The sequence below is a fragment of the Merops nubicus genome, unplaced genomic scaffold, assembly GCF_000691845.1.
Source record: "Merops nubicus isolate BGI_N331 unplaced genomic scaffold, ASM69184v1 scaffold22852, whole genome shotgun sequence".
Lineage (NCBI taxonomy): Eukaryota > Metazoa > Chordata > Aves > Coraciiformes > Meropidae > Merops > Merops nubicus.
Genome location: NW_008593140.1, coordinates 1 through 26,528, shown reverse-complemented (window position 1 = coordinate 26,528; position 26,528 = coordinate 1). Strand labels below are relative to the sequence as shown.

The 26,528-nt window shown below is 38.9% G+C and overlaps 1 protein-coding gene across 1 annotated transcript; it reads left to right on the top strand.

Annotated features, from left to right (window-relative positions):
- Nucleotides 1-6,315: 6,315 nt before the first annotated feature.
- On the top strand, nucleotides 6,316-26,319 carry WDR44 (WD repeat domain 44; the record flags this gene model as incomplete). The annotated part of the gene is made up of 17 exons (XM_008935380.1): nucleotides 6,316-6,341; nucleotides 9,472-9,546; nucleotides 10,003-10,630; nucleotides 11,431-11,561; nucleotides 11,656-11,748; nucleotides 13,544-13,680; nucleotides 14,711-14,794; nucleotides 15,090-15,196; nucleotides 16,108-16,259; nucleotides 17,544-17,682; nucleotides 17,777-17,841; nucleotides 20,347-20,460; nucleotides 21,277-21,399; nucleotides 22,338-22,529; nucleotides 23,123-23,224; nucleotides 24,699-24,814; nucleotides 26,216-26,319. Coding segments are annotated over exons 2-17 (2,359 nt in total), but the record flags the coding sequence as incomplete, so codon positions are not given.
- Between the last annotated feature and the right edge of the window lie 209 nt (nucleotides 26,320-26,528).

The following is a 26,528-nucleotide window of genomic DNA, read 5'->3' as shown; positions in this document are numbered from 1 at the left end:
TGGCAGTCCCGAAAATCAAGAGGATGCGACGGAATCGAGCGGGTTTCGGTGTGCTCTCTAAGTCCTGTGAGGATGGCTGTAGCCGTTATCTAGATGAGATCATATCTGCCTGCCTTGGGCGGGCAGTATGTACTGCTCAGCAAAGACGTGGAGATAAAATTGGGATCGACAGAACTAATCCCTGAAATACGAAGAAAGTGACGTTTTCTGAGGAGAAATAAGAGAGTGAGCTTCTTCAGCAACAGGCTAACTGTTGCTGCATGTGAAACAACTTCTAGTGTGCTCTGTTGTTTGTTTTTAATGGTGCTGCTTTGATGCTGCTTCTGTTTAGGTAGTGTATGGTTCTCTGTAATGAAGTTTTAACAGCATTTTGTAATGTAGATTCCAAGTGCTGTTACCTCAAAACTGTGTCACTGTATTGTTGATGTTAGCCAGATATGCTCCCTCTTTTTAAATTGTAAATATCTTTTTCCGGTTGTGTGCTGAACAGGTTACAGCTTGTATCAGTTCTGTTTTTCATGTAGTCTGAACCATTCTTTGACCTTGCAGGCTGAGGTTTCATAGAGCTTGTTCAAAGAGCAATAAGATATGTATTGTGAGATCCATCCATTTTGAAGCTTTAATAATTGACTAAGTGCTTGTTTTAATGTGCATGCCAGTGGTCACTGGATGCCTACAACAAAGGAAAGACTAGATTTCTTCTCTTCCTCCACAGATACTGTATCAAAGCTTTTCTGAACTTAGCTTTTTACCCATCCTGATGAAAAGCACATCTCGGAATACAATTCTCCAATTTGTAGTAAGCCAGATTAAGAGCTGAAAAAAGGGCTTGCCCCAACTGCTTACCTTGCTTTAGTACTAGTGATCATCTACCTCTTCTATGAGTTGCTTTAACTCAAAGTAATTGAAAACGGCTGAAAACTAGAAATGGCAAAAACTGTTCAATAAGTTAAAACAGCTGAAACCTATCAGGGTAAGGACAGGAGCCATAGGCAGAAAAGGGGAACCAGACCTGTTGGTAGAAATGAACCATTAATTCTGTCCCAGCTGCATGTGTTACCTTTTGTTCGGTACAGATAATGCTGTGTGTCCTGACTTCGCAGGTTTCCACCACCTATATCTAAGCAGAATTTGATAATATAAAGTTACTCAATAGAAATTAAAATAACAGGATGCTTTTAACTTTTCTGTTACTCTTTCATAACCTATAAGGATGTATCAGATGAGTATAATTCTGTCAGGTTGAGAGTCAAGTAAGGAGGTGATCTCAGAGGGCTTAGTTTGCAATACAGAAACTGACTCTGTAATTCAGTCTGCTATTGAATATGTGCTAACAATATGGGGAGCATTTTCTCTTAATATACTTTGAGATTTATTAAGAGCTAATATCACATTTACATTGGATGCTTCCTGGAAGCAGACTTGTAAGTTGTGGGTTTGAGACCCATCCATGTGTAATAGCATTGAGTCGAAACCCACCCAAAAAAACCCAACCAAGCAAAAAACCCCAAAAACAACAACAAAAAACTTCTCATGGGGGAAAAGGCCACTGAAAAGGAGTGCCTATTGCCCTGTGCAGTTTGGGGCATTTCCTTGTGTGTTTAGCATTCTGATGACCAACAAAACAACTTGAGAATCCTTTTGGGCAACATATACTATAGCCAGTTTTTAGCGAAGTGGTGGAGATTATAGTTGCCCCCATTAAAAATGTGGGTTTGCAGCTCCTCCCCCCCGTCACGAGTTACATGTGGGAAGGTTTAATAACTGCTGATACAGAAATTTCAAAAGGAATGACAGTTTATATAAAATGTTGACTTCTTTGCTATTTATTTGTTCCATTAATTGCCTCATGATGTGCAAGAGCAGAGTTTTCAGCATGGATGTAAATTCCAAATTCTTAGTGTAGGTCAGCTGGTAACTGATCCTTAAGCCACCCTCTTAACAAAAGCACCATATCTGCATCCTCAAGTACACATATAACGTATGTAAAAATTACAGAACTTAATAAAACATGTTCCTTTCAGAGGTCATGAGACAGAGATAGCTCTCGTGCATTGATGACTTCTGTGAGGTGACGTGTGTTTAAGCCAGATGTTTGCAGGTGCCTGTATCCTCTCTGGCTAGGCCTGTATGCTTCACTTCTCTTGTGGATCGGGTCTTTTAGGTGTGATTCTGCTCTTGACAGGATGTGTGGAGAGTGTCCATCTGTTGGATAACTAGGTCCCAAAGCATGTCTGTTTCTGTATGCTTTTCTGGAACCTAGGAAAAAGATTTAGGTCCCTTTGTGCACTGATCAGTGAAGACATCTGTTGTGTAGCCAGAGGAGTGGATGGGAAGATGTAGTGTGATAGAAGATGCCCTTAGTTATCCTCTGTCACTCTGCTTCTGAAAGATTATAACCACAGAAGAGATTTAGAAGGAGACCCTGAAATTTAGAGGCATGAACCGTCCCCATGGAGGAGGATGTCAGTTTTGAGACAAGGAAAAGATGAAGTAAGGAACACTTGTATGTGGATACAGGCATGTTACAGACCCTCTTATATTTTATTTATAAGAAATGTGATCCACCCACTCTGAAATCAAGAACTGCCAAACCTAATAGTTTGAACATCATATGCCTAACAATAAGGGGCAAGTTTGTTCCTAATGAACTCATATACTAAAAATTGTTATGAGAAACCACACAAAAGGCACTGGATTAAAGTGGTGTTGTAGGTAATGAGAAATGTTCTAACATTAAGTTCTAACTTCAGTAGTCCTGTCTTTCTGAAGTTGCTTCAGTGCTTTTACTATGTAGGAAACTAGAAAATGTTAAGTTGTGCCCTGTTGACACATGGGACATACTTAATATGACTTTTTTTGTTCATATATGTATATTTTAGCCAACATGCAAAACTTACTTTGGCAGCAAACAGATGGAGTGCGAAGTGTTAGTTGTATTACTGTAGTGGCTTGCAGTACAGCAGACAGGTTTCAGTGTTCTAAGTTAGCTACAGTTCCCAAATGCTTTCCAAGGGCAACCCGAGCAGTTCATTGGAGTAATGATCATTATGGGTTTGAAGGTGTGGGCTGCCACAGAGAGCTGTGGTAAGACTAGTTGTAGCTTCTAGGCCAGCCATAGGTTAGAGGGAGGAAAACATCATGTGCCTCTGCAAGCTGAAGGCCAGCAGTAAATACAGGTTTAACAAAGAGCTCAGTACCTGTGTGCTCTGTACATTGTCCTGGTACTATACATCTATACATTCACTTTAAACCTCTTTCCATTTGCTTGTTAGCACACCTGTTTTGTACCAATGTGCATCCTCCCAGGAGAGCAGGCAGTGGGGTTCTGGGATTTGCCTAAGGCCAGTCATTCACATCATTGGTGTTTTTTTGAAGGGCTGAATGTTTTGTTTTCTGTAACAAAACGTGGCCACAATGTGTTGAAAATATAAAACTTACTTCAAATAGGTACTAGACTGGAGCTACCCAATAGTGGGAAAGCCAGCTTCCTATAGTCTGCTCAGTATGAGGATGAATTTGACAGCTGAGTATAAAAAAAGGTTCTTAATTGGTTTATTTGACTTTCAGATTAATTTGGTATCCAGTTATGTTTATGCAGGTGAAATGCGATTTGTCTTTGAATTTTGCTTGATCTTTGTAGATAACCTTGAGTCCTTCATTTGTTAAACTGGTGTTCCAGTAGTATCATGTAAGAAAACTTGTTAAAAGTATTTTGTGTGAAATACAGTCTACAAGTTCTTTTATTTCCAATTTTTAAGTCCCACTATTTACTAAGCAATCATACTAGACAACAAAATGAATGTTTTGCCTTGTGTTTTCTGTGGCACGTCATGTTCTGCCTGATAACCCTGTAGAGCTACAGATCTTTAAAAGCAAAGTCAATATTTGATCATTGGATTGATCTTATAAATCTTTTCAGACACTTTTGCCACTGTATATACTTTTTAAAAGGTGCAAGCATTTCAAATACTGCATCCATAAAACCCTTGACCTTAAAGTAAAACTGGGGAGTGGAGAGATGTAGTAACTCCAGGTGGTTGGGAAGGCAAGACCATTCCAGAGTAGTGTTGAACTAAAAGAGGCATCAGTTATCCAGCTTACTCTGTGACTGACTTTGTCTTTATAAATGGAGTACCCATAAGCTGCAACGAATTACACTAAGGGAGTGATGCTGCTTGTAAACACATAGCTCAAATAATCTCAGGCAAGCCACTAAAATAATTTTTCAATATTATAAACTGACCTGAAGGTGGTGTTATTGCTAAGTAGTTGTCGAAGCTTTGCCATGTTTTGAAAGCATGTAATTTCAATGATAAATCTTCACCGCGACATAGAGCATACATGTTGAAGCTACCAGCACTATATTACATTCTACACCTGCTAGCTCTGTAACCTTTAGTACTCGAGCATTGGGAAGTAATATCTGCTTTAGTCTGAGTGTGATTTTTAAAAAAAAAAAAAAAAAATGGTTAGCTGAAGAAGTCTGAAAGGGTAGGAAAGTCTTTTGAACCTAATATTTTGTGTTACCAGCGAAGGGATGGTTTGCCTATACCAGAATTGACAGGCAGGCTAACTGATAGGAAGTGTTACAGGAGAAAACAAAAGTATGTGTTTGTGTGGGTATGGTAGGACCCAAGGGTGACCTTGCTGAAGGCTGGGCATTAATATTGTAATTATAAATACATTTCATTGTCAGTCATCTTTTGGATTTAATGAACTGACACACATTTGTGCGACTATTTTTCAGTAAATCCAAGAGTTAATAGTGGAGCTGAAAATGTTTCAGTAACCAGAAATTCAATGTGGGCTGTGGCCTTTCCTGGCAATATGTTTTGGGAGACTAAAGATGTGTGTGTTTTTCAGATCAAAATACTGAATTTGCTCTTTTTGTGCACATTGCGGTTAGCACCTTCTTGGTGGATTATACCTTCAAACAGTGTTACGGACATTGTGCATGTGAAGTGCCACTGTCTGGACAGAAGCATTTAGGTTTAAGGTGTTAAATTAGTTACAAGTGATACAGCCTTTATATACTAACCTACTGTACGTTGTTTACTTTGCTGTAGAAATGTAATCTTCTCTGTGATGAAATGCTTTTGGAGAGTAAAGGGAAGATCTGAAATTCTAAAAATTGAAATGGAAATAGTGTTCTTCTTGAGGATGTAATGTCCTTTGAACCCAGCATTCTGGAGGCAGGAGGGGCAAATTAGGCTGAGATCTCTATATTTGTCTGTATTGATTGCTTGTTACAAGAAGATATTCAAAGTTGTCAAGTGTCACTGACCTTGGTGGCCAGCTGGGATGCTTGTACAATCCAGGTTGTAGTTCCTTGGTATTAAGGTTTTAAGGAAGTAATCTGTAACTTGTCTCTGCTTGTGACAAACTAATGGAACCATAGAATAGCCCAGGTCAGAAGGGACCTCAGAAGATCACGTGGCCCAACCTTTCAACTTCTTTATGTAGAAATAAGGTCCTGAGTCACAATAAGCAGTGTGACTCAATATTTAAATATCTTCTAGAAATATGAAAATCTTGTGGAAAATGTTAGTTCAGAATATAGTAAGAGTTTGCTGCTCACTGACTGGATTGAGTGGTGACCTGAAGAAAAGTAATTAGTTGATACAATTCCCCTAAGATACTTTACTCTTTCATGTAATTAGTGAAGCAAGAGGTTATGTGTGAGTGGATGCTAATGCAAATTCACTGTTTCAGAGTGTGAATTTTGGAAAGTAGTACAAAACTAGTTCCTTGCTGTTGTAATGTAAATGTATTTATACTGAGGGCCATGATTAGAAAGACCTTACACAAGTAGGGAGGCTGAATGGCACAATGGCTATGACAGTGTTGATTCTACAGATCAGGGTTCAGACACTTGCTCTAGTAAGCTGCAAATGATTTGTACTTCTGCTTTCTGAGCACTTTGGTTTCTTTGATGTCCACCCTGTGCTCCCTGTACCTGCTAATTTTAAATTCTCTGTAGCATGAAATATTCTTAAATGTGTACTTGGAATAGCATCAGTTTATTAGAAGAGAGTGATAGAAATATGATTTCTAGAAGATTTTGCTGAGAAACTTGCAGGGATTGTAGAAGTTGTGGATCTGGGCATTGTAGACTGGGACAACTATTTTGAAGTTTTTTGTGTAGAAGAACGATATGAGGAACATTCACTTTGTTACTTGTGTAAAGTATCAAGGATGTATTCACTGTAAAGGAGGACTCTGCTGTTTAATATGAAGCTTACTGTCAAGAGATATTTTCTTTTTTTCTTAAGCTCTACCCAAGTTTGTGTTCTGTTTCTAACAGGTCACCGACAAAAGTTGGATCCCATGTATTGAAGGTGAGTTTCTTTTTAAAATCAATCAAATGCTTGTTGATGAAGTGTTGAATATTTCTACCTAAAGTAGATGTACTGTGGTAGCCCTAACATCTGCAGACAGGAAATTACAGGCTTTCTTTTTTGTAGGTAGCAATTGTTGTGCTTATGTCTCTGGAAGTTCCAACTTTTATTTAGGGTATGTTAACATGTCTTGAAGCTAATTTTATTCCAAAAAGTATATGTGCACTTTAATTGAGCTCTACTTAATTGCTTGATTTCCTTCTTTCAAGTGATTTGTGTAAGCAAGCTTCTGCAGCACTTGGTTTTTGGTCTTAATTTATATGAAATAGTTGACTTTGCTCTCTTCTGTCTTCAAAATAAGAAAAATGTTAATGTTTGTACTTCAAAAGCCTCCCCTCTAGGTTATATGAAGATAAAACACTATATTTAGCTTAATGAGGCAGCGTTGCCACTTCCCACGCAGGTAATTGGTATGCTGCATCTGTGCATAGTGACAGAGCACCTGAATCTGACAGATACTACATAGGTGAGGAGCTGGAACCTTGTACAAGTAACACATTTCTTCAGCTCAGAAGGGCCGAAGGTGATGCTCTGCAACACTTTAGCATAGAATAAAGAAGGCTTGATATTTTGTCTGGAAAGCATTGGGAAACCATGGGGAAGATAGTGTTTCTGGTTTCTCAGCAACACTCTGCTCTGAAGCAAAAATCTTTTTACAGTCATACCATATCTTACAGTATCTCTTATGGAACAGAGATTTAGCCCTTACTTTGTGTTGTTTAATGTTCCTTTAATGACTAAGTATGACGTGTGTAAGCCTTCCAAGAAGTGTTGCCCTATAATTCTGACTAAACTCAGAGCAATCAATGAACTTCAACACTAACTTTAATGTCTTGACTGAATTATTAGTTGTGAAGTTTTGCATGTTGCTTGTAGATTCTTTATTGTTTAAAATATCTTCCTGAAGTCACTTGAAACCTTCCCTAGGTCACTTGTTCCCTAGGTCACTTGTTCAAAGCTATGTTTTTGAAGGTGGAAAAAGTAATTGCCTCTCTACTTGGTACCATATCAGCTCAGTGAGTGTGTGACTAATGGTGTAGTTTGTCTTGGAATGGGTAAGAAATATTTCCTAAGTCCAAAGTTTAGCAGGTGTGTGAGTTTAATGTCAACAAAATGAGAAATTAATATAATCGGCTTCTGTAGATGCTGATTATACTTAAGTATTTAAGTTGTCATACTTTGAAGATAGATTGTAGAGGTAAAACAAAGGAGAACTTTTACTTAGGTTATAAAAACTTAGTGGAAAGAGGAGGAGGGAGCGGAGAAGGAAGAAGACTGTTTCTACCTTTACAGCTGTGTCTGCATGACAGGCCATGTTTTGAGGTCAGAACTCTCAAAGATGGATGTTTAAAGAGTTGCATGGATTTTTCAAGCCTAGTATGTTATTGTGCTATAAAGATTGTTTGACTAGCTGAGTGCCTTAAAAAAAAAAGCCTGAGGAGAAATTTTTTTAGATATCTCTACTAGACATTCACTCTAAATCTTGTCAAGGTCCAAAAAAATATGGGGAGGTCTTTTCAAATAACTGTTTAATAGGGAGATTAGGTATCTTGTGAATATCAAAAGCTGTCTAAGCAGAGTTAAATTAATAGCCTAACAAAAATAGTTTATAATAATAACAGCTAGCCTTTGGGAGCTTTAACATTGTGGGGAGACAGTTGAGAATTGCTGAGTTCCAACAGAAGGGAGTTCTGTGTCTGTTGACAGGAGGGAGGGGTAGAACAGCAAGTCTTTCTCTCAAATCAGGAAACCAACTGAGAAGTGTTTGTTTTTTGATTTTTTTAAGCTCAGTTGTTCAGATCAGTTTTGAGGTTTTTCTCTTTTGTGAGACAAATACAAGCTTTTATGTGCAGCTTTAGTCACCAAATAGTGCAAGATGGTCAAAGAGTAGAACAAGTTGCATGGGGACAATATGCAGTCTACATCCTTAGATACAGTCAAAACCTGACTGAACCCATCTCTGAGCAACCTGCTGTAGTTGGCCCTGCTTTGAGTTCTACAGGTTCTCTACAGGTCCCTTCCAACTACATGGATTCCATCAGATTCTTCTTTAGATATTGCTGATATCTAAATATTTTCTGTTCTAAAACTTTGTGTAGAATATCCATACTTAACATGCCTGAAGTGTAATCTGATTCTAATATTCCTAGGATTATTAGTGTAATCTAATTCTAATATTCTTAAGTATTATTTAATTCTGTTTCAAAAAATAATTAAGACTTAAAACTATTACAAGTATTTACTACGTTATTTTGGCACATGAGGTCACCTTTAGTGAATATTATATTAATTCTTTGTTAGGATATGACAGTGTTGATGCTGTTTGCACATCTTAGCTATACCTCTTAAATTTCAAGCTGACTTCACATCAGTAGTTTAGTGTCCTGTTGGTGTTGATTATACATATATAGAGAATAAATAGTATACTCAGCTTTGAAAATTCATGCAGTCTTTCACCCAGATATTCTGAAGAAGTTCTTGTTTATTTGCTTAAATCCAGTAATTTAATTTTTCTGCTGCAGTTTATTTATATTTTGGAAGGATCTTCATGAGGATGACTGATGGCAAAATTAGACAATGTGCTTAAGGAATAATTGTAGGATGTAAGAGACTGTGTCAGAACCAAAAAGGCATATTTGTGACTACTTGATAGATCTGCCTGACTTAATCTGGAAATTTCTAAAAAAGCTTCTACTATATGTGGTGATAACGCAGCTCTTGCATCCTTTCCCACAAGCTGATAAAATATTTTAATATGGATTTTCCTTGCTGCAGATTAATAGATATGTATGTTTCTTTAAACTTGATGCTACCTTCAATTTTATTTTAGTTGAGGTTGAAACCTCTTAAAAATAACTAGAGTTTTTGTGTAATAGTGTGCAGGCTTTCTGTGTTAGGTGGTGTGAAAGCCTTTTCATGTGTACCATGCATTATTTTTTAAACATCTGACAGCAGTAAGGAGTGAAAATGTCGCAGAATTCTTGTCCGTTGTGCTATTTAATTTGTTGTAGCTGTTTTTTGGTTAGCTCATCTTACTGTAGAACTTGGTGCTATTGTCTTTTTTCCACAGGATATGGACAGCAAACTACACAAAGCTGGAAATGAAACCTTTGTACAAGAAATGAAACAAGACGATTCAAAGGAGGTTAGTTAAATATTGTTTTACATTTCCAGCATCATGCTAGAAAGATTAGATAATTTAATAACTGGTCTTCATCCTGAAACTAACATAGATTAGAATTTGTCATTAATGTTGGTAAGAATGTTCCTCTAAAGGATAAAAATCATACTAAGCATTCAGAAAACATTTAAGGTTCACCAGTGTTCAATGATGTGTGTAATTTACAGGATCATACTTAGCAGTGCATGAGAACTCTGAAGAGTGAACAGCTTTTCTTTCCTTTCCTTGAAAATTAGTCATTTTGATTTATTTTTTTGGGTACACCTATTTTTGCATTCGGGTTCTGGTCTTCAGAATTTTACAGACATTTTGTATATAAAACAATTCGTCAGTGGAAGATTCCCTGTGGGTGTTTTACAGACTGACTGATAAGTTTACCCTAGAAATCAGTGCTTTTTAACACTCAAATTTTTTCTTTAGATCATTGACAGTATTATAGAAGAAAGTCAGAAGGCACAACAGCTAGATGATTCTTTAGCTTCTAGAGGAAAAGAACTGACTGTTCCAACTTCAGATGCAAATACTTGGATTTCTGGAGCAGGTATCATTAGTAGTATTCCAGAAGTATTAGCTGCTAAAATGTCATTACAAGAAGAGCCTGGAGAATCAATGTGTCAGAGTATGTGTAAGGACACTGAATTGGAGTCAGGGAACCTTTTGTTTACTTCTGAGGAACAGAAAACTCATAAACTAACTAAGGTAACAAATTCAACTGACCATAAAATGGATGAAACTGAAGCCCAAGAAGAAACATCAAAAAATGAGGACATAACAGAGAAGAGAGAGGCAAATACTTTAGAACAAGTGGCTTCAGATTTATCTACCAAAGACCTTTCCACAACAGAAGAAATGCCTCCAGCAAAACCCCCAAGGCAGCTTACTGTAGAACCTGATATAGTTGCTAGCACAAAGAAGCCTGTCCCAGCACGGCCACCACCTCCAACAAATGTTCCTCCTCCAAGACCACCTCCACCTGCACGACCGGCTCCACCACCCCGGAAGAAGAAGAGCGAACTGGATTTTGAAGTGCAAAAACCTGCTTTAGAAGGCAAGTATTCTATTTTAGATGGGTTTAGTTATTGACATGGTTGCTATTTTTGTGTTTTGAGTGAAGAGTCATGCAGTGTTATGATTGTGGTTTAGTTGATGTCTGAATGAGAGGAAAAAAATTCTTCAACAATCTTAGTTTCTTACAGTGGAGAAATACTCTTTTGTATTACCAGTGTTCCTAGCTCATACACTTTCTTGTACCAAAATAGCTGTAGCAAGGAGAGGTTGCCTTCTCAATAGGGAAACTAAAAAAAAGTTACATGCTTCAGGTAAAATGTCCGCAGTCAGTATTTGCATAGAAATAAAAGATGTAGACTGAGGTTTCATGAAGATGAGTAGTCCTGGGTTACTTCAAGAAAAAAAAAATACTTGAGAGGACTAGTTGTGAAATCATGCTTGTGCCTTGTTCTATATATGAAATATCATAGAATCATAGAATGGCTTGAGTTAGAAGGGACCTCAGAGATCATCTGGTTCCAACCGCCCTGCCATGGGCAGGAACTCCTCCCACTAGACCAGGTTGCTCAAAGTCCCATCCAAGCTAGTGTTGAACACCTCTAGTGATGGAGCATCTGCAACTTCCTTGGGCAATTGCCCCCCTCAGTGAAGAAATCGTAGTGAAGAAAAATGATAAAGACAGATTTTGTGACAGATGATCTTTTACAAAACAAAACAGAAAAACCCACACAAACTTGTCAGGGTGTTGAGGAGTGTAAATGTAATGTTAGGTTTCTGACACTGTGTAGCCTGTCTATGGCAGTTGTTACACTCCTCTTTCTAATATGATTTTCTTTTCAGTTTCTCGAGAGAACTTCACAGCTGGTGGTCTTTTAACTCCAAGTACAGTGACAGAGGGCATGCCCAAAGATTCTCAGCCTTCATTGGATTTGGCAAGTGCAACTAGTGGAGATAAAATAGTCACTGCACAGGTATTGGGAAATTGTTATAAACGGAATTACTAAAATTTTCTATTGTTTTAGTGTTACAGCAGAGATTACATGTTCTATGTCTGCAAAATTTCAGGAAAATGGGAAAGCAGCTGATGGCCAAACAACAAATGAAGTACTTGGACCACAGAGACCTAGGTCTAATTCTGGAAGAGAGCTCACAGATGAGGTATGGATGAATGCGGTTCCGTAGGTAGTACCTTCTTGTGCTTGCTTTTCCAGTCCATTGAATGAATTGTAGTAGTGTGCTCCACTCCACTCTTTGTGCTCGGAACCACTACAGCTGTGACCAGGGATGAAAATGCTGGCTTTGTGCACCTGACCACTGTATGGTTCCTGAGTCATGAAGGGTATTACCATTTGAAAGCATGAGCTGTAATAGAGCTGAACTGCTGTAAGTTTATTTGTAGCTGTTCTGTCTCCATTTAAGGGCTCAGGGCAGGACCCCATGGAGCAGAATTTGTGCTCGCCCTCCCTATCCCTTAGTTTTCCCCAGATGGAGAATAGATAAACAAGGGAAGTCAGGAGTAGGAGAGACTTTGCACTGATTGGAAGTTAATAAAAATAAAATATATTGTTTAACTGGGAAGAGAAAGCAAGACGGGAGGTAGATTTATACACAGAGATGGGAGGAAAGCAAAGTAAACACAAGCTGTGCAAAACCTGCTCTCGGATGGCGCAGGATTGCTCAGACCTGTGTGGCTGGAGGCCCCGCTGTGCTCTCTGAGACTGGAGCACCCACTGCCTGCCTCTTAAAGAGTGTGGAAGAGGAAGGGGGAGGCAATAACTGCTTCCCCACGGGTCCTGGTTGTCACCTGTCCACCCCCAAAGCCTCAAACCACAACATTAGCTATATAAACACACTACAAAATTTCAGTGTGTTGTAGTCTAACCTCAGCTGGCAAGTAAACATCACACAGCTGCTTGCCCACTGCATCCTCCACTCCCTGTGTTAAGGGAGGAGAATCGGTAGGAAAAAAGGTGAAAACCTGTGGGTTGAGATAAGGACCATTTAACAGAACAACACAAAGGGAGAAGAAACAGCAGTACTAAGGATCATGCTAATGCCATAATACATAAAGTGAGTGATATAAACGGCAAGGCTCTACCGGTACCCAAGATCCTTTCTTCCCTGCTCCAGCCGTACGCTGAAGCCACACGCTGAAAAGGCACGCTGCTGTGGGCCAGCACATCATGCCTTACACAACAGGCATGATGTCAGTATGGTATCCAATATCCCATTGGAAGAATATCTCATTGGTCAGTTTGTTTGTTTATCCCAGCTGCGGCCTGCCCCAGTGTGAACATTAACCCTAGCCTAGGCAAACCCAGGACACAATGTAAAAACAAACTTGGTGTTTTGTCATGCATCTAAAAGAGGAAGGAATCGGCAACAGGAGGATTTTTTTTCCCCAATATTAGAAAATAGTTTCTTCAGTTATTAACTTCCATTAATCCTCATGATGTTATTGGGCTGCTGCCAGTTTTTATTTGTGTTTATGTGTGTATAGGGTTTTTTTTAACCATTTCTAAACAGAGATATGTGTTCATGAGATGTTCCAAAAAATCCTCTTCGTGTTGTATTATTTAGGTCTAAATGCTTTTTCTCCGTATGTAAACGTTGTCTCTAACTAAATTTGCATACAGCTGTTAGCCTGTCTGATAGTTGAAGGCTTCACTGTCTTTTAATTACGTATGTTTGATATTAGCATGGAAGATGTCAGGCAGTGAATGGTGCTTCTATAGTGGCATTTCTGATTTACGAATCTGCAGTTTGTGATGACATGTAATTGTTGCATATATAGTCACTGATCAGTGCTAGCATGCTAAAACTTAAACTTAATCTTTGTAAAATAGATAGTACAGAACTTCCATTAATTTAGTTTGTAAAATCAGATTATTTCTGTTTTGCTCTATGGAGTCCACTGAAGTAATCTTGAGTCCACATCTTATTTTCTTCATAGGAAATCCTAGCAAGTGTAATGATAAAAAACCTTGATACAGGTGAAGAAATACCCCTGAGTTTGGCAGAAGAAAAATTGCCAACAGGCATTAATCCCCTAACTTTGCATATCATGAGGAGAACTAAAGAATATGTCAGGTATGTATGATGATAGCTTTTAGCTCTTCATGATACTGTTGCTCTAATTGTTTTTGCATACATGGAGGCTGCTTTTATGCAAATAAAGAGGCTTCCAATCCATCTGTTTCTGACTAAATCAAGTGATAATTCCTGGTTCCCTATGAACTAGGCTGTATATTGAATTCCTTTAAGTTAACTAAAAGTTGATGGCACTGCTGGAATTTGGCAGGTATGTCTGAAAGTCCAGGTGAATTGCAGTTGGCACTTGATGTGCTAAATATTGTTACTTCTATACTAAATTATACACAGTTTATGCTCAAGGACTGCATGTTGTTCATGCTACCACCTCCTGGAGCTTTTTCAGTGTTTAATTTAGTAGACTGGTCCTGTGAAGATCTATTGCATCAGTATAGCTGGCTACTTTGAGGTTTTCCTGTTCTCCACAGAGCCTTAAGCTCTTCTGGTGTTTGAAACCAAGTCTGTTTGTAAACTTTGATAGAAAAATGTAGTTTTTTTAATGATAGGACATTTTATCAGTCTGGATATTTATTCAAATGCCTAGATTTATCTGAATTTATACATCAGACAATTTTTAGCTTTTTTGCGTTGCTGTATTATCATTGAAAAGCTCACTTCTGTAGATGTGTACTCTTCTGTGTCCAAACTTCTGGATCAGAATTAACCACTATTGATTTATTTGATCTATGGAAAGCAAGTTATGAGAGTAAGGAGGCGTGTTACTTCTATTTAGTCACGTAATTCACTCTGCTTTTAGCTTTCAAATTGTCACAATAAGCTTAAGCTTGAAATTTGTGGAAGGGAGTATTGTATCTTTGGCATGTAGGAAGTGTATACAGTTTTGGTATCAAGATGTCTAATAATTGAAAGAGCTGTTCTGTTGTTCTATTACATTGCATCCATGTTTTCCCAGTATGTTACATGGAGGGTTAAAGATGGAACCTAAAGTGCAGATCCTGCTTTACTAATGTTTCATTCCATTTAGATTCATTACGATTTTGTATTAAACAATCACTTCTGTGTTTCCTAGTAACGATGCAGCACAATCTGATGATGAAGACAAAATGCAGACACAGCAAACTGATTCTGATGGAGGGAGGTTAAAACAAAAAACGTAAGATGCTGTTTCATGTCCCTATAAAGAAAAGGCAGGGTTTGTTTTTCTAAGCTGAAGCTCCCCTTCTGACCTCTAAACAAGTTACCTTTAAGTACAATTGATGCCTGAATATACATAAGCCCACTGCTTTGCGGTTGAACTGAAAATTGCATGACTGCCGGCAAATTAAATGTTTAAGCAGCAATAATAGAAAGAGAGAATACTGCATTTCAAATAAAAACTGTTGCTTGCTAATAGCAAAAAATAAGAATTTGCCAGTGTTGTGTGTTGAAAAAGGGTCCTTGTTTTTAAGGACCCAGCTGAAAAAGTTCCTTGGCAAATCTGTGAAGCGAGCAAAGCACCTTGCTGAAGAGTATGGTGAACGTGCTGTAAATAAAGTTAAGAGTGTTCGAGACGAAGGTAAGTGACACTGACTTTTTTTTTTTATTAGGATAGTCTGTTTATCCTGGGGCTTCTAGGAATCACAGCTGGCTGAGGCACATACAGTGCTGTGTTCTACCACTGTACGGTTGATGATGTGGCTTGTAGTGTGGTAGGCATTTTGAGACTAGTGTGTTACAAGGATGAATTCTTGTAAAGTAATAGTTGAGAGGCCTTTTCAGCTAAACCAGTTGAATGCTGTGGGGTTTTTTGTGTGATAGAAAGCTGTTTGGCTATCAAAATGTAAACCTTTTTGGAAAGTTATTCATGACATTAATAAAATAGATTGTTTTCTCACACCATTTGAATTCTCATGTAGCTTGGGCTCTTGTTAGAGGATTTCCCACCAGCAACTGAATTCTCCCCTTTTTGTTTCATCAGCGTTTCTTCCAGACAGATGTCTAGTACTGCAGTAAGCCAGTCTAAGCACAGCCTGAGATAAGTGCCGTGGAACTGCTGCACTTCAGCACCTTGCGTTGCCCCTGGCTGTTCACCCGAGCTCTTCTGCAATTCTTATGCTTTGTGAGCAAGTCACCGGGCCGGCTCAGTGTACTCAGCCAGGAGAAACCAATACAATAGTTTTCAGCATGCATTAAACTGACAGAAGTCACTTAGTGCAAGATGTGATAAATGCAAGTCTTGGTGCAAAGAAAGGGGCAGAAGAAAAATTATAGCAGTTCTTATTTTGAGAGTTCAGTATTTGGATTTGCGACAACCTGAAATTAGTGTAGATGTGTTTAGAACTTGATGCAACTACTGTTGTTTTGCTTTAAGATCTTAAAATTGCCTATAAAAATTTCTAATTCACGTTTTTGTTCAATCGTATTGTCAGATTTACTAATAGATTAAATGTATGCTGTGGTATGTACTGCTGAATTTGCTTCTTTTAGTCTTCCATACAGATCAAGATGATCCCTCTTCCAGTGATGATGAAGGGATGCCATATACGAGACCAGTTAAGTTCAAAGCAGCACATGGCTTCAAGGGACCTTATGATTTTGAACAAATCAAAGTTGTTCAGGATCTCAGTGGAGAGCATATGGTAGGTCTCAGAAAATCTGTAGTTCTGCTGAATCTATTCAACTTTTAGCTTTCATCTGCTTGGTGACCTCTACAAATGATTGTCAGGTTTATTGTTCTTTAAAATTTCATTTTCAAGCAGTTTCATTCTGGAAAACAATATTCTGGCAAGAGATGAAAATTTGATTATTTTGATCAGATCTTCAGGGAAAAAAAAAAAAAAAGTCTGTAGATACTCAGGCTTCAGGGATTCTCCAGAGCTTTTACTTGAAGAGTTGTGGTACTGAGTGGTACTTGGTTTCTTGGTTCCTGAAATTAGAAATTTGGGTTGAAATAGGCTTCCACTGCTAGAACTGAGCACAAAGCTGCAAGTTTGACCTACTCGGCAGCAAATAAACTATTCTGCCTATTAGAGATTTGAACACAAATATCGAACAAAAATGCTAGATAGGTTGTAGAGGCAAAAGTGGGGAGAGATTAATGGGATATGTGGGTCAGAATAAGGATACTGACCTACAGCAATCACTGTAGAGATTTCAAGCTCGTTATCCATAACTAGTGGATAGTTTCCACTCCTACTGATAGTCCTTATGAGTTAGTTTCCATCTTTCCAGTATTAGACTTCTTAGTCTCCCTAGAAAATTCCCCAGAAGCATCCTAAAATCCCTAATGACTGTTCATTAGAAAACTGGAGGAAATTGAATTCTGCTCATGTGGTACTGTGTTTTGTCGACTACTGAATCTTTGAACTTTGCAATAGAGAAAGAATTGTCTTCACAGGCTTTGCAAAGTTTTCCTGCCAATTCTGAATTAAACAAATGCATGTGCTACTCATTTTGGTTGCCAGAATCGATGTAACCAAGCACAATTTCTACTTTAAAAAAAAAAAAAAAAAGAAAACATGTTAGCACAGCTTGTGCTAATTTCAAATGCAGCTACAGATATTTGCTAGTTCTACAAATCAAGTAGCAGGTTGTAAGTCACTGCAAGCCCTGGCTGGCTGACTGTTACTAACCGTGCCAGGTTTACGTAGAATGCTGTGGTAGTGGTAGTGCTGAGCTCACCTAACTCCTCTCCTACAGTAATCTCCCCTGTGCTGGCTGTTTCTTTTACACTGTTTTTGCAAGTACGTTGCACAATCCACCAGTTTTAACAATGACTTCTCAGCGTTTTGATCTACAATTTATTTTAGTTGTGGTGTATTGTGTATGTCTTAAGTCTTGTTGATTGACATTATAGACAGCTTTTTTTTGAATGGAAAAAGGCACTATAGGTAACTTTAAAAATTATCTCTTTCTTTTAACAGGGTGCTGTTTGGACAATGAAGTTTTCCCACTGTGGTCGATTACTTGCATCTGCAGGACAGGACAACGTAGTAAGAATATGGGTTTTAAAGAATGCTTTTGACTATTTCAATAACATGCGAATGAAGTACAACACAGAAGGTAATTTCTATGCATCACTAGTGCTCTAGAGCAGTAGAACTTGTAGTTGTTTGGGAACTTAGAGTTGACAGTGGTGCTTCTGCCTGTGTTCTAGGACGTGTCTCTCCCTCCCCATCTCAAGAGAGTCTGAATTCTTCCAAGTCTGATACTGACGCAGGGGTAGGTACACTAGACACCGGGAGGGGAAGAGGGGAGTCGTGCTCTGTAGTGCCAAATCTTCATTGTTCCTTTATCCAAACACACATTGAAGAGTTCTTGGCTTGTGTCCTTGAGGCATAGACTGTCTTATGAGTAGATACCTTCAGTCAAATACTGTTATGCCACATGTGTATGAGGTACAAGGAAGTATGTCCCTACACTTGATGCATTACAAAATTCTGCATAGCTTTCCTGTGGCCTTCTGCCAGATATTTCTGAGTGAAATGCTGAAGGGATGAAAAACCACTTGCATTGTTGAATTTCCTGGCTTTTTATTTTGCCTTTGAGCATTACTTCCTGTTAACATCTGACTCAATGATGTCTTGTCTACGGAAGGCCAAACTGATGCCAAATGGGATATTTGGAAGCATAGTAAAACCTGATCAGTTAAGATTTTTCACATCTGTGTAGACTAAAATGACACGTCTTAATACTTCCCATCAGTCACTTTTACTTGTAGAAGATTCAGATACTTCTGTAAGCTCACCGTTAAAATTAATTTATTTAAGGTGGATTTTTTCTGCTTTTGGTTTTTGGTAGTGTAAGCAATGGATTACAAAACTGGGGTTTAAGCAAAGACTTTCAGTAGTTGAGTTATTTAATGTGCACCCTTGGGGCCTTGAAGAGGGCAGGAATATTCATTTACCTTATGTAAGTGAATAGGCTTGCTTAGCCACACACACTAGGGATGTTGTTTCAAGTGTGGTTTGGTGTTTGGTTGTTTCTGGGTTTTTTTCTGGAGAGGTTTTGTATAGGAACTTGTGGTTAGTTTGGGTTTTTTATTTTGCATCTAGTTATTGTGAAAGGATCTTTTATTAGAATCATAGAATGGTTTGTATTGGAAGAGATCTTAAAGATCATCTAGTTCCAACCCCCATTCCACTAGACCAGATTGCTTAAAGCTCCATCCAGCCTGGCCTTGAACACTTCCAGGGAGAGGACATCCACAGCTTGTCTGAGCAACGTGTTCCAGTGTCTCACCAGCCTCACAGTAAAGAATTTCTTCCTAATATCTCATTTAAATCTACCCTCTTCTACTGTAAAGTTATTACCCCTTGTCCTATCTCTACAGACCCTAATAAAGAGTCCTTCTCCAGCTTTCCTGTAGTCTCCTTTTAAATACTGGAAGGCTGCTGTAAGGTCTCCCTGGAGCCTGTTCCTCTCCAGGCTGAACACCCCCAACTCTCTGTCCTCACAGGGGATTTCCTCCAGCCCTCTGATCATCTTCATGGCCCTCCTCCTTCTGCTTGAGCAGGTCTATGTTATTCTTATGCTGGGGGCCCCAAGAGCTGGACTCAGGACTCCAGGGGAGGTTTCATGAGTGTAGAGTAGAGGGGGAGAATTACCTCCCTTGACCTGCTGGCTGCACTTCTTTTGGTGCAGCCCAGGATGCTGTTGGCTTCCTGGGGTCTGAGTGCACATTGCTGGCTCATACTCAGTTTTTCATTCACCAGTACCCCTCAAGACTGCTCTCAATCCCCTCACCACCCAGCCTGTCTTTGTGCTTGGGATTTCCTCAGCCCATGCACAGGCCCTTGCAGTTGGCCTTGTTGAATTTCAAGAGGTTTGCCCAGGCTCATCTCTCAAGCCTGTCATGGTCTCTGGATGGCATTCTTTCTCTCCACCATATGACCACACTACTCAGCTTGATGTTGTCAGCAAACTTGCTGAGGTGCATTCAATCCCACTGTCCACATCCCTGTCAGAGATGCTAAACAGCACCAGCATTGAACCCCGAGGGGCACCACTCATCACTGGTCTCCATTTGGGCATTTTGCCATTGACCACACAACTCTTTGAGTGCAGCCATCCAACAAAACCTTGTCCACTGAGTGGTCCATCCATCAAATCCATGTCTCTCCAATGTGGAGACAAGGATTTTATGTGGGACGGTCTCAGCTGCTTTGTACAAGTTCAGATTGATATGTTAGTTGCTCTTATCCACTAATTGAAGAAGGCCACCAAATTTGTCAGGCACAACTTGCCTTTAGTGTAACCACGTCATCACTGACCAGTCACCTCTTTATGTTCTACATACCATATGGAAAGTTAGTAAGAAGTTACCATTCTTGATATGCACTAGAAACATGGAAACTTTAGCTCCCAGTGTATACTGTAAAGTGAAATGCTGTTTACAAGATCAACAGACTTTGTTCCAAAAGCTTATCCTCATATGTTTGCTTAAATTGCTGTCAAACTTATCACACTGAATAAAAGCTGCATGGGTGGGAAATACAGAGCTTCTCAATTTTGGAATTTCAAGATGACATTTCACACACGGTTGTACTTGAAATTTACTCTGGTTATATAATATTAGTGCAGAGCTGTTTATTTTAAAGTCACAAGAGTTGTTCTTTAAATTTTTATTGCCTTTATACTGTGGGGTTTTTTTTGTGAACAGTAATTGCTTTTTTGTTAATTTTTCCAGCTAACATTTTGTAACCCTTCTGTACGTTTCCCTGATAGATCTGCAGTGGAGTCGATGAAGACCCAGACGATAAAAATGCCCCCTTTCGTCAGCGACCGTTTTGCAAATACAAAGGGCATACAGCAGATCTTCTTGATCTTTCCTGGTCTAAAGTAAGGCACCTTATACAGACTAGACAGTTCTTCTGTGTTTTCATTGTTGTTTTATTTTCTGTCGATTGCTACTGGAACCATACATCAAAACAAGTTAAGAGGAAATGTTTGTAGAGGTAACACTTATTCCAGGTGAAAAAGTTGGGATGAAATGAACAAATTTCTTGGGCTTGTCTAATTAAAAGTTGTCTTTAAAAACAAAAAATCCCACACAACCAACCTCAACCTAGTAATAATTGCATTTGTGTATTTAGTAGTGAAGTCGAACTGTTTAGAGTAGGAGGAAATTCCATTGAGCTGTGTGATTTCTGATTTATGGTGTTAACTGCTTTTGTCTTCAGTATGCTTCACTGTTATTATGCAAAGTGTACAAATTCTATAGTTGCCATGTATATAAATCTGTCTGAACATTAGAGAATTACCTTGTGCTTAACTTTAAAAATGTTTCACAGAAAGCTTATTCAGTTAATTGTCCTCATTTAATACAGTTTTAATTCTAATAACACAGCCTAGCTGAGGGATCTTAGGCAGGAGAATTGTCACATCTTCTCTGAAGCCTATTATGTTGTTTCTTCTCTGAATACTTTAACTGCTTTCCAAGTATTCATTTCTGTTGGGATTCTTCCAGAAAATTTTCTGAGAGTGACCCTTAGTGTACTGGTCTTAAGGAAACCACTGATCAGTAATGACAATTCAAATAAAACATTGATTTTCATGGCAACGGGAAAAGCGGTAAGACTTTACCAAGCAGATTGCTTCTGTATTTGATGTTACTTTTGTGTCTGCTAATAACCATGGCATTGTCTTCTTTCGCAGAATTACTTCTTACTTTCTTCTTCTATGGACAAAACTGTCAGGTTATGGCACATATCAAGAAGAGAATGTCTTTGCTGTTTCCAGCATATAGACTTTGTCACAGCTATAGCATTCCATCCAAGGGTGAGTGTAGTTACCCTCTTTCTTCTAGACAGGCAGAACTTGAAATTACAAGAGTCCTCCCCCTTTATTTTCTGTTTTAAAAATAATTAAATAATAGAGTTTGTACAGCTTGAAAAATATCACTATTAGATGGTATTTGTGAGCATTGAGTGTTCATCCTCACTAAACTTGAGAAGGAGTGTCCATGTGGCTTAACCATTTGTAGGCATGAGGTGGAAAGTGTATTCTCTATTTGCTATATCATCACAGCTGGTATAGTAACTTTGTGAAGTGAGAATTTTCAATGAGGGATGTTATGATTAAATATTAGTGGAAACAACTTGTAAAGAAATTGAGCAGATTGTCTGGAGACCACAGAATCCTTGGGTATATTTAAAACTTGGCAGTATATAACCCTCTAGAGGTCAAACTTTTGAGGCTGTTCTTGCTATGAGCAGGGGAAGATGGGCAGAAGATCTCCAGAGATCCTTTGGAACCTATCTTATTTTAGGATTTTTTAAAAAATACTGTGATAAAACTTGCTAATATTAGTAAAACTCAACTAGAGGAAAGGCTCTTTTCAGTGTTGCCTGAACATAGGGAACAGGTAGAGCTATTGGGAACTCTGAAAGGAGGTTTCAGCTCTTGACAAGGTTAGTATTTTTCCAGCTTATGTTGAGAGTGTAAAAAGTAACTGTGGTAACAATGAAGAATTTTCTGACTTGAGGTATACACATTGCATGTGTGTCGTCTTATCAGAAATCTGTAAGCAGTTGAACTTCTTTTACCAGTTATGTAAAAACTGTCTTTTCAGGCTTCTTAAACATTATAATAACTCATCTGAGAGCTCTTACTTGGGAGGTTCTGGAGAGAAGCTCTTTGAATGGGGCAGGAAGGTTTTAAGGAAATTGGGGCATACTGATAGCACAAGTGGAGACTAATGTAGTGTGTACTTTCAGGATGACAGGTACTTCTTAAGTGGTTCATTGGATGGGAAACTCCGACTCTGGAACATTCCTGATAAAAAAGTGGCATTATGGAATGAAGTAGATGGACAGACAAAATTGATTACAGCTGCCAACTTCTGTCAGAATGGCAAGTACGCGGTCATAGGCACATACGACGGAAGATGCATCTTCTATGACACAGAGGTAAAAGCTTTCCGAGAGAGTATTTTTTTTCATATTAAATAACAAACAGGCTTGAGTTGTGCTTATTTAAATATCAAGAACCAAACCTATTAGAACTCAAAGCAAGCTAAAGTTGTTCTACAGTGTTCTGGTTCCATGCAAGAAAAGGGCTTCAGGGCAGGTCCCCACGGAACAGAACTTTGTGTGCTCCCCTCAAAGAGAGAGGCTTTGCATGGACTCCAAGTTAGATAAAATAAAGTATATTGTTTAACAGGGAACAGAAAGCACAAAGGGAGGTAGATATATCTACAAAGATGGGAGGAATACAAAGTAAACAAGGTACACAAACCCCAAATCTCAGATGGCAGTAGGATCGCTCAGGACCACATGGAGTCAGGCACACTGATCTCTGCAGCACCAAGACCCAGAGCCACAGGGCAAGAGGGCGAAGCACCCACTGCCTGCGCCTTTTAAAGAGTGTGGAGAGGAAGGGAAGGGACTAACCTGCTTCCCCTGGGGCCCTCCTGGGTCCCAGAGATCACCTGTCCCACCCCTAGGCCTCAAACCACAACATACAGTTGTTTCCATTAGGATATGTTTTAATATCTTTCCAGCACTTGAAGTACCATACACAAATACACGTGCGTTCTACCCGAGGCCGAAACAGAGTCGGAAGGAAAATTACTGGCATTGAACCCTTGCCTGGAGAAAATAAGGTATGGACTTACAGTGCAACTTCAACTCAGAACTGGAGATTTATATCTAGTGCTTAGTAAGTTTGTACTAAGTCTAGTTTGTAGTCACTGACTTAAACTGGGATTCTTTTGACACTACTAAAATGAACACTGCTTTTTGCTGATTTAGACCAATACGGTACTAAGTAGTGCTTAAAAAGATATATATTTTTAATGACACTGTGCTCTGATTAATCTGGAGGTGAGAAAATGCTTACAGATGGCGTTCAGTGAAGATTTCTTTGGCATAATTAACCTCTCTTGAATTTTGTATTAATTTGGAAATGTACTTCATACAGGAGCTGAAAAAATGCTGAAAGCTCAGCAGCTGTCATCCAAACAAGCGTGCTCTGTTTTTCAGAACCAGTCCTTTTGTTTCACTTCAGTCTAAATGGAAGTATTATGTTGTGAGAGAGACAAATTCTCATCAAGCGAAGAACATGCTGTTGCATATTAAAGTAATAATCTAAAGCTGGAGAACTTTTCACTTGTATTCCAAGCTTAAGGGATGATGTGGGGTCAACAGCTGGCTTTTTTAGAGTAGTTTATCACCATCTGTTATCACCTATGTTGTACTCTTTATCAATGACACAGAAATGGCTTAATTACAGACATGTAGAAGATGCAGAAATCAGTAGTGCCTTTGGATTTGCATCAGGTGCTGTGCCTTGGCATGTTAGATGATGTAAGAAAACACAGCTCAGTATGAACTCTTTTGAAAACAAATAGGAAGCTACATAATCTGGTGGTGACGGTTTTCCAGGAGTTGTAAAAACTTTGTTGCATAAACAATTAGATAAGTAGAGGTCAGTACTTGACTGTACTCTGCTATATCTTTTTGCTAATATCGTCTTGAGACTTACCAGTCACCTACAGTCTGCTTCACTTCTAAGGTACCATAAAAGGGCTAATCAGCTGAATGCCCTTACACATTTTGATAATGCTTTCAGAGGCTTCTGTGTTCCTTCTAAGTACATTTAAGCTTCTGATCTGAAAAATGTGAAAAAAGCAAAGGCACGTCAACCAAGAAAAAAACAGTTTGTTTATATAGCAGGAAATGGCCTCTGATCTGCACTTGGTGATTGATAGGTCATGACTCTCCAGAAGCTTACTTCACTAGAACAGCTGTTCTGCTATGTTATTGTGGAATGTGTTCCCAAATACCTTTTGGAAATTGATGACTGTTCTTTGGGCCCACATTTAACTTCAGTAAAGAGCAGCTGTTCTGGTTCAGAACAGTCTGGATGGTCTTGACAGTGAAGTGGTGTTCTGCACATTGACAGAAGATGAGGGAGAAAAATGGCATTGTCCTAAATCTTACTCTGCTTGTTTGGGCCTGTTCTTTGTCTATGTCACTTTAAGTCAACTACTGGAATTCTGAATGAATGAACGCTGTTGCTCCTTCTTGGGCATGCTAATGGTTTTAACTCCTACATGTTGTTTATTTCACTTCTAGATACTAGTGACATCAAATGATTCCAGAATCCGATTGTATGACCTAAGAGATCTGTCTTTATCTATGAAATACAAAGGTTATGTCAACAGCAGCAGCCAAATCAAAGCCAGCTTTAGGTAAGACGGTATTACAACAGTGGAGCTGTTGGATTTGGAAAATGCTGCAGCCAAAGTACAAAGGCTATTGTTTAAATAATCCGTTTACCTTGGCATGAAACTGATCTTTTAAAATGCCACTTGGCTCAGGGTACAAAGGTAGCTAAAGGCTCTGGTCAGGAATGGCAAAGCTGCCTATGAGCAGGGAGCTGCCGTGAAGGAGTCAGTCCTTTCATATGGACAGTACAGTGCATGTTCATTACTATTGCTTTAAATGCAGGAACTGTGCTAGAACTGGTGAGGCCGGGACACTGCACGTTTCCTCTCGCCCATGATAAATAGGTTTTGATTCCTTTATTTTGTCAGATATTGTTGCAGATATGTTGGTCATCCAACTGTTGCCCAAGGCACTGCATGTATTATCATCACTGCCAGGGAACAGCCTGCAAATCTGGGTTGGAAATTTTTTCCATCTTTCTCTGTGTTGGTCTCAGATCTTCTTTGAGTTTGAGTATATTACTGTGACTGTCATGGAAATACTGTTTTTTAAGCTAGTAAAAGAGAGGGAGAGAAATGAGTAGAACAAATGTTCTGTTTCCTCTGAGTCTTGCAGAAGCTGAAGGGGAAAAATGTGTGGGTGCCTGTTTAACCTGGATGTTTGAGCACAGGGAGTTGGCAGTGCTTAAGGAATAATGTCTTGATTGTCACCTGTTGGCCTTCGAAAGCATCTTTAAGGCTGACCCAGTACTTCTCACAGAATGGTTAAGGTTGGAAAGGACCTCGAGGTCATCTTGTCCAGCCCCTCAGCTCAAGATCAATTTCTCAAAATAAGTTCTCTCTACTGAAAGGGCTGTTGTTTAGTTAGCGTTAGAGTTCAGATACGTGGCGTATTCATGCAGTAGGTAAATTAAAAGTAAATTTTTGAGCTGGGTTTGCAGATACTGTCTTGTCTCTGCCAGTGTGTGTTATGCAGTCTTCTGGTTAGAATCTTATGAAATGCCTTTCATCTTCCAACTGTGTGGATTTTTTTTGCCCTTGATTGTATTATAAACAATTCGTGTTACAGAGTCTCCAGTGTTGGCGTAGATTCGAGACTGGAGCAGATGCAAATTGCACTTAGTCTGCCCTTTTCTTGTTGCTGAGCATAGCTGTTAGACTAACCCTCTTCTGTCAGAAGCTGCAGGAAACAGCTTCTGTGTGAGCATCATGAAGCCTGAGTGCATATTTGTTTAAGGACTGTGCATTTTTTTTGAGCTGCAACTGCTAAAATAAAGGATCGGTTTGAATTATGGACTTAGCCTGATTATACTTGCAAATCTGCAAGTCATCTGGAGAGCTACTGTAGAGGTTGCTTCAACAGCTAAGAAAAGTAATGGTTTTCCTTCTTTGAATCTTTAGCCATGACTTTACCTATATTGTAAGTGGTTCAGAAGATAAATATGTTTATATTTGGAGTACATACCATGACTTGAGCAAATTCACATCTGTAAGAAGAGACCGTAATGACTTCTGGGAAGGCATTAAAGGTAAAACTTAACTTTTGCTCTTTGTTTTATTGAAGCTCATATGATTTCAAAACATAAATATTTTCATTTTCTAGTTTTGATTTGGTCAGCAGTGCTTTTCATTTAGTTTCATCAAATGGTTAGCAAGAAACATTATAATTGGTGGATTTTCAATACGGGACTGTCAGAGCACATTGTCCACGGGGAGCTCTCTACAGGTGCATGATGGG